The sequence below is a fragment of the Leiobunum rupestre genome, chromosome 2, assembly GCF_980474605.1.
Source record: "Leiobunum rupestre chromosome 2, qqLeiRupe1.1.hap1, whole genome shotgun sequence".
In the NCBI taxonomy this organism is placed as follows: domain Eukaryota; kingdom Metazoa; phylum Arthropoda; class Arachnida; order Opiliones; family Sclerosomatidae; genus Leiobunum; species Leiobunum rupestre.
The window spans coordinates 83,439,043-83,447,185 of NC_143385.1; the positions used below are offsets into that span (position 1 = coordinate 83,439,043).

Genomic DNA, 8,143 nt, shown 5'->3' on the forward strand with positions numbered 1-8,143 from the left:
ACAATTTTTTATTTAAATTTTTTAACAAGATCTAACTGTGACTTGATATTTTCCTCTGTAATTAACGTTTTCTTAATCTCGTTTGATGAACGAACATTTCAACATTGCTATTTTTGATGGGCTGGACCACCGTCCGGCTGTATTTGTCGAATAAAAACTCGTAGGATGGGAGAGCTTGCAAGGGTTTAACGTAGTAGAGGCGGACTGAAACACCTCCGTAAGGACAGGTCACTGTGGGCTAACTAACTCACTTAATTAATACACTATTCTAGTCACTTGAAGGGACGACAGCAGGAGTATAAAATCAACAAATATTTATTTACAATTATAAAACGTTACATGGCTGAACTCAAGAAAAAGACGCATATTCATAACCGGACTACGATTTATATACACAAATTATAATGTTTTTTGCGATACCGATTTTTATCTTTTACAATTTTTACTTATAAATTCGATTTTAATATTTTTAGAAAATATATATTTTTAGATTCCTTTCAATTGTACGCGCGGTTTATTTACTTTTAGATAAAAAATATCAACATTACTCCCCGCCGTTGAACATTGTAGTTCAACAATTCTGGTCAGACAGTTCCAAGTGGTACAGTAACTGAATTGGACGACGTAGCTTAGTTCCGTCAGATAGGCGTAGAAGGCAGGATCTGATTTTTCCATCACGACTGGCATGAACTTCTTTCACCACGGCCATTTTCCAGCTGAGTCGGGGCATTTTGCGCTCTTCGATAAGTACCACATCGTCTGGTTTGAGGGGTGGAGTCGGGTTTGTTGGCGGTCGATGATGTGCTGAACGTAGTTCGAGAAGGTATTCAGTCTTCCATCGATACCAGAACCGATCGATAAGGGATTGTCGATACTTCAGCCGTTTAGTTAGTTGCTCTCTAGTAGCTGAATGGTCTATGTTGACAGGAAATGATCTGGATGGCAAAGCAGTGGTTCTTTCTCCAAGTAAAAAATGCGATGGCGTCATTGGTACTGGTTCTCCAACGTCTTGATATATGAAAGAGATAGGTCGGGAGTTGATGGTGGCTTCTACTTCGACTAACAGCGTTTCGAGCTCTTCGTGGGACAAGAGTGCTTGTCCAAGAACCTTCTTCAGCGGCATCTTGACACTCCGTACTAAACGTTCCCAGAAACCCCCCCACCAGGGGGCTCTGTCAGCAATAAAGCTCCAGATTATTTGGTGATTTGCAGCATACTTTTGGATCTCTGGACTCTTCGCAGTGTCATAGATTTCCTTCAGATCTATATTCGCCCTTTTAAACGTCTTGGCGTTATCTGATATGATTTTTCGAACCATACCGCGTCGGGCAATGAATCTTCGAAATGCTAATAGAAAATCGTTAGTTGTCATACTTGAAACCAATTCCAAATGTACGGCACGGGTAGTGGCGCAGGTAAACAAGGCTATATAGGCTTTCTCCTTCTTCTTGGTATACAGAGGACCGGCAAAATCTAATCCAGTTGTCTCGAAAGGCAGTGACGGGGTTATACGAGATGGAGGTAGGGAAGCCATAGTCTCTAACGATGCCTTTACACGAAATCTTTTACACCCATAACATCGATTGATTTCTTTCTTTACGACCTGTCTGACCCTCGGAATCCAGAACCTCTCACGGATGTCCACAATAGTTTCGTTGACTCCGGCATGTTGAAGTCTGTCGTGATGAAATTGTATAATTAGTTCTACGAAACGATGCGTGGTTGGTAATATTATAGGATGTCGTTCGTTGTAAGATACGTTGGCGTGGTCCAGTCTCCCTCCAACTCGTAAGATTCTATCTTCGTCAAGGATTGGGTTCAGAGTGAGAATCTTCGACGTCTTCGGGAACGATTCTTTATTGGACAAGGACTCTAATTCTTGCTGATATTCTTCGGATTGGACTCTCAGTATCCAGTATTTTTCGGCATTGGCAATTTCTTCGGCTGTAAGTTCTTGTGACAGATTTTTGGTCCCGGGCCTATGTGAATTCCCAATGAAACGCAACATCCAAGCAGTCGTTCTGTAGACTCTGATTAAACGACTATATCTATTTAGATCGAGTAAGGGCTCGCTTAAAGATTCGACTCCGCTAAGGACTTGAATGACGTCTCGGGATTTGGACCTTATCTCGTCGTGCAGTAGTTTGGAATTGAGCTGATCGGTGTGCTCGTCGACTTTTGGGACGGATAGTTGTGCTTTGAGGTCGCCGATTAACCAATGCGGACCATGCCACCAGAAATCCGACGTGGATAACTCCTTGAGCGATTTGCCCCTCGTGGGTAAATCGGCCGGATTTTCTTTTCCTTTGCAGTGGTACCATGACTGAGGATTCGTGAGCGACTGAATTTCTCTGACTCTGTTCGAGACGAAAGGCTTCCAAAGCGATGACGATCCTTTAATCCAGTGTAAGGTAATTGTGGAGTCAGTCCATAAGAATATGCTGGTAGGTGAAATAAAAAGAGTTTTAATCAAGTGTTGAACTAATCGTGCTCCGAGCACGGCACCCATAAGTTCGAGTCGAGGGAGTGTAAGTTTTTTGAGAGGAGCTATTCTCGATTTCGTGGTGACGAGCGTTGTTCCAGTTTTTCCGGCGTTATTTTGATACCGCAGGTAGGCAACGGCTGAGTAAGCTTTTTCTCTTGCATCTACGAAGCAATGGAGCTGAACGTTCTCGATGGAATTTTCTCCAGCTTCTAGGTAATAGAACCTTGAAATCTTTATAAGTCGTAGGTCTGCCAGCTCCTCACACCATTGATCAAATTGTTTTGACAAGTCCTTCGGAAGGACCTCATCCCATGAGATCCCTCTTTCCCATAGTTGCTGAAATAAGATTTTAGCTCGTACTACAAATGGTGAAATCATACCAAGCGGATCAAATATTTTAGCGACGGCCGTCAAGACTCCTCTTTTCGTATTATCTCTTCCGATAATGAATTTCAGAAGCGAACTGTAATCATAAATCAAGTAGTCGTTTGTGGTATCCCAGAATAAACCAAGGACTTTGACTGGAATTGAATCGATTGGTCCTTCGTTGTGTTTAGAGGTAGGTCCTGCTTCGGATAGCAGTAGGCTCCTTAGCTCCGAGGAATTCGTCTTCCACTTCCTCATCGTCATGTTTGCTTCTTGAAATATTTTAATTACGTCTGAACACATGGTGTGAGATTGCTTGACGGTATCCGCTCCAGCTACGAGGTCATCGACGTACAGTGAATCATTAATGAGCTGGCAGACATCTGGAAATTCAGCTTCGTATTTGCGGACGTGGAATCGTATTATGGCAGCCAATATAAACGGACTCGACTTAACTCCAAATGGTACTCGAGTGATTCTATAAGTACATAAAATGTCAGTTTTTGAGGAATCGGAATTACTCACGTCAGTCCAAATAAATCGTAACGAATCTCGGTCTTCCTTGACAATAGAGATTTGTAAAAACGCTTCTTCCAGGTCGCCCGTAAAGGCCATCCTTTTTTCTCGGAACCTCAACAACACGTCCAATAACTCGGGATTAATGTTCGGGCCAGTATCAAGGCAATCATTTAGCGATGGTTTCTTGCTAGCATGCGACGACGCATCGTAGACGATTCGGATTTTCGTGGTATCACTTGATTCCTTGACAACAGCTCGATGTGGTAGATAATATTCAGTTTTTGCTTGTCTTTCCTTCTTAAGGTCTACCTTCTCGATGATACCTTGGTCAAGTTGATCTCTGAATATTTGATTATATTCTTCAAGCAGTGGTAGGTTAGTCTTTAGCCGATTAAGTAAAAGAGTAGTTCTCCGAAGGGCTACAGCATGGTTGTCGCCAAGTTCTTGTTTGTTCGTATTCCAAGGAAATGGAGTCTCGTATCGGCCACTTCGGAACGTGATATTCTCTTCGAACTGCTTCCGGAGGTTGCTTTCTTCTGGGCCTTGCAATCCGGCGTCACATATGCCGATGGCGTCCAGCTCCCAAAAACATCGCAGCTGATCTGATAATAAATCGTCTTCTCGGCTATTACCACATGTAGTCATGACGGCAACGCTGTTAATTCCAATGCTGCTTAGAGGTACAGTTGTGGGACCTTGAACCGTCCAATCGAACGTGGTCTCCATTGCGACCAGCGAGTCTTCAAGTCTTTCAATTTTGCCAGATACTATTTCCCAGTAGTGGTCGGAGCCAATAAGGACATCGAGCTTCGAAGCGGAACCTCTCTCGAATTCTACAGGTAAATCGGCCAAAGGTAAACCTCGATCTTCCATTTGACGAATGACTTCTTCATCGGGGACCATAAAAATTGCTCCACAGACTTCGGGTGTCTCCAGAGCTTCAATTACGACCTTGCGATCCCTGTCTCGCTTGTTACGAAGCTCCAAGTGGACTCTGTTACGCTTCGTTTGAATCGGTCGCTTGCTGCCGAATGGATGGACATTGATAGTTTCTTGTCGTATAACAGGAAGTTGAAGACGTCTGGATAAATCTTCTTTAATAAACGACTGTTGACTTCCCGTATCCAGAAGGCATCGAACTCGAGCAATTTTGTTGCCTTTGTCATTCGTTGCTATGGCTTCGGCGGTCTGTAGTAACACAGCACCCCTTCTTCTGACGTCTTTCGTCGATGACCGAACGATTCCGATAGTAACATCTTCGACTTCATCTTTGGATTCGGAGTGCTCAGATTTGTTTTCATTCGAAGAACCGGAGTCGCAAAGTGCAGTGTTGTGACGCTTCGAGCAGACCATGCAGGATTTTCGTTTAGCTCTGCAGTCTTTGGCTTGGTGATTGGTTCGAAGGCATATGAAACAACAGCGCTTTTTGATCGCAATCTCCTTTCTCTCGTTGACGGTAAGGTTAGTACAGGAACTTGACCAGTGCGTTTTTTGGTTGCAGAAAAGGCATGACTTATCCGATTTGCTCTGGACATTGGTGTTGAGGGCCGCTGCACTTGAAAATTTTGATGGTAAGTATCGCTTCGGTACAACGTTGCTGTCTCTTGGATGGCGGATTTCTTGGTCAGATCTGGAGATGGCGTACGTTCGTTCTCTACAAGATATTTCTCTTTGAAGGAAACTCAAGAGATCATCTATTTGAACAGCATTTGCATTATTTTGGCGGTGATATGTAAGGGCTATATCTTCAGGTATTAGGCCTAGTATCATATGCCCCAATAAACCGGAATCTTGACAACTTGATAAACCCAAAGCCCCAAGACTACGTATTTGTAGCTCGCAAGAATCATAAAGTTTCCTTAGCGCTACAACGTCACTTGACCTTTTTACGGGAACTAGCTTAGAAAACATTCTCATACGAGCATCAATAATTGCAAATGTATTGCCAAATCTCTGTTCTAATAGTTCCACCGTAATACCGTAGGATTCTGCGCTAAAAGGCATACCAGCAACGGCTGCAGCGGCATCTCCCTCCAGGTAGGATAATAAATAGTTTAACTTATCTGTTCTGTCAAGTACTGCATCGTGAATAGTGCTTTTAAAGTGACTCCAGAATCTAGGCCAATCTGAAGGGTCTCCTCTAAACTTCCGTATCTCAAGCATGGGTAATCGTACAGTTTGTCTGCGAGTGCTGTTACAAACAGCACTGCTCGTAGATCTTGCATCCTCTTCATCGTTACCGGAAACTGAATCGCTGTCGTGTGTCTCTCTCTCATCTTTCTCGGATCTTTGACTTCTCACGTGACTGTTCAAATGAATTGCTTGTTTCTCGAGTATTTTTCGCTCGGCTTTACCTCGGACAGAGAGCATCCTGTCCAAATAAGTTTGGTTGGCTTGAAACTCTTCCTCGAACTCAGCGTCATCTTCTAAAGCTGCTTCAATCTCCTGGTCTAGCTTCAGAATCTCTTCCTCTCTAGGTGTTAAACGCTTTAGAAGGTCTTGTAGGACGGCAACGTCTGTGTCAGGATTTTCCAATTCGTGTTCTATGGCGTTAAGAAGCTTGGTCGCCAGTGTTCTCAGACCCCCACGTTTTCGGATTAGCTTCTTGGTCATTTCTGCTACTGTCGTCTCGATGGCTAGTAGGAATTTGAACGGTGTATTGATCAGCTCAGCACAGTTCCCGGGTTTCGGCACCAAAATGTCGAATAAAAACTCGTAGGATGGGAGAGCTTGCAAGGGTTTAACGTAGTAGAGGCGGACTGAAACACCTCCGTAAGGACAGGTCACTGTGGGCTAACTAACTCACTCAATTAATACACTATTCTAGTCACTTGAAGGGACGACAGCAGGAGTATAAAATCAACAAATATTTATTTACAATTATAAAACGTTACATGGCTGAACTCAAGAAAAAGACGCATATTCATAACCGGACTACGATTTATATACACAAATTATAATGTTTTTTGCGATACCGATTTTTATCTTTTACAATTTTTACTTATAAATTCGATTTTAATATTTTTAGAAAATATATATTTTTAGATTCCTTTCAATTGTACGCGCGGTTTATTTACTTTTAGATAAAAAATATCAACAGTATTCAAAGTCGACTGAAATGCGCTAATATTATTTTTACATATCGTTAGGAGTTAGTCGCTGATGGTTTATAAACCGATATTTTTTCAATGCGTGATTTATAAACCGATCTTTTTCAATGCGTGGTTCATAAACCGATCTTTTTCAATGCGTGGTTTATAAACCGATCTTTTTCAATGCGTGGTTTATAAACCGATCTTTTTCAGTGCGTGGTTTATAAACCGATCTTTTTCAATGCGTGGTTTATAAACCGATCTTTTTCAGTGCGTGGTTTATAAACCGATCTTTTTCAATGCGTGCTTTATAAACCGATCTTTTTCAATGCGTGGTTTATAAACCGATCTTTTTCAATGCGTGCTTTATAAACCGATCTTTTTCAATGCGTGCTTTATAAACCGATCTTTTTCAATGCGTGCTTTATAAACCGATCTTTTTCAATGCGTGGTTTATAAACCGATCTTTTTCAATGCGTGCTTTATAAACCGATCTTTTTCAATGCGTGGTTTATAAACCGATCTTTTTCAATGCGTGGTTTATAAACCGATCTTTTTCAATGCGTGGTTTATAAACCGATCTTTTTCAGTGCGTGGTTTATAAACCGATCTTTTTCAATGCGTGGTTTATAAACCGATCTTTTTCAATGCGTGGTTTATAAACCGATCTTTTTCAATGCGTGCTTTATAAACCGATCTTTTTCAATGCGTGCTTTATAAACCGATCTTTTTCAATGCGTGGTTTATAAACCGATCTTTTTCAATGCGTGCTTTATAAACCGATCTTTTTCAATGCGTGCTTTATAAACCGATCTTTTTCAATGCGTGGTTTATAAACCGATCTTTTTCAATGCGTGGTTTATAAACCGATCTTTTTCAATGCGTGCTTTATAAACCGATCTTTTTCAATGCGTGGTTTATAAACCGATCTTTTTCAATGCGTGGTTTATAAACCGATCTTTTACAATGCGTGCTTTATAAACCGATCTTTTTCAATGCGTGGTTTATAAACCGATCTTTTACAATGCGTGCTTTATAAACCGATCTTTTTCAATGCGTGGTTTATAAACCGATCTTTTTCAATGCGTGGTTTATAAACCGATCTTTTTCAATGCGTGCTTTATAAACCGATCTTTTTCAATGCGTGCTTTATAAACCGATCTTTTTCAATGCGTGGTTTATAAACCGATCTTTTTCAATGCGTGGTTTATAAACCGATCTTTTTCAATGCGTGGTTTATAAACCGATCTTTTTCAATGCGTGCTTTATAAACCGATCTTTTTCAATGCGTGGTTTATAAACCGATCTTTTTCAATGCGTGGTTTATAAACCGATCTTTTTCAATGCGTGGTTTATAAACCGATCTTTTTCAATGCGGACTAGTTGTGCCATTTTTTGAACTTTCGGATTTATCGACGGGTTTTTTTCAGGGGTGACTGTCAGAAGTAAGATTCTCCTGCTGCCTACTGCTGTTAGTCACACGTCTGGATGTGGGCGCTATAGCAAGGTGTAAATATGAGACTACTATAGGATGATTGATATCTCAGCTGCTCTGTTACCAAAATTCAGTCCCCATGGTATTGAGATACTAAATGCAGACTTATGCTTGACACGTAAAGAAATGAGCAAACTCTGTTTTAGTTTTAAGTTTTAACCTTTAGCGATCGGCCTATCAAATATG

General features: G+C 41.3%; 1 protein-coding gene across 1 annotated transcript; it reads right to left on the reverse strand.

The window, feature by feature from the left end:
• Positions 1-571: 571 nt before the first annotated feature.
• LOC149959773 (uncharacterized) lies at positions 572-5,983 on the reverse strand. The gene has a single exon (XM_090167391.1). It carries the CDS (start codon positions 5,981-5,983, stop codon positions 572-574), a length of 5,412 nt encoding a protein of 1,803 aa, XP_090023517.1.
• Between the last annotated feature and the right edge of the window lie 2,160 nt (positions 5,984-8,143).

Excerpts from the sequence above, each read along its gene's own strand:
- LOC149959773 (XM_090167391.1), bottom strand. The coding sequence starts at position 5,983 with ATGACCAAGAAGCTAATCCGAAAACGTGGGGGTCTGAGAACACTGGCG.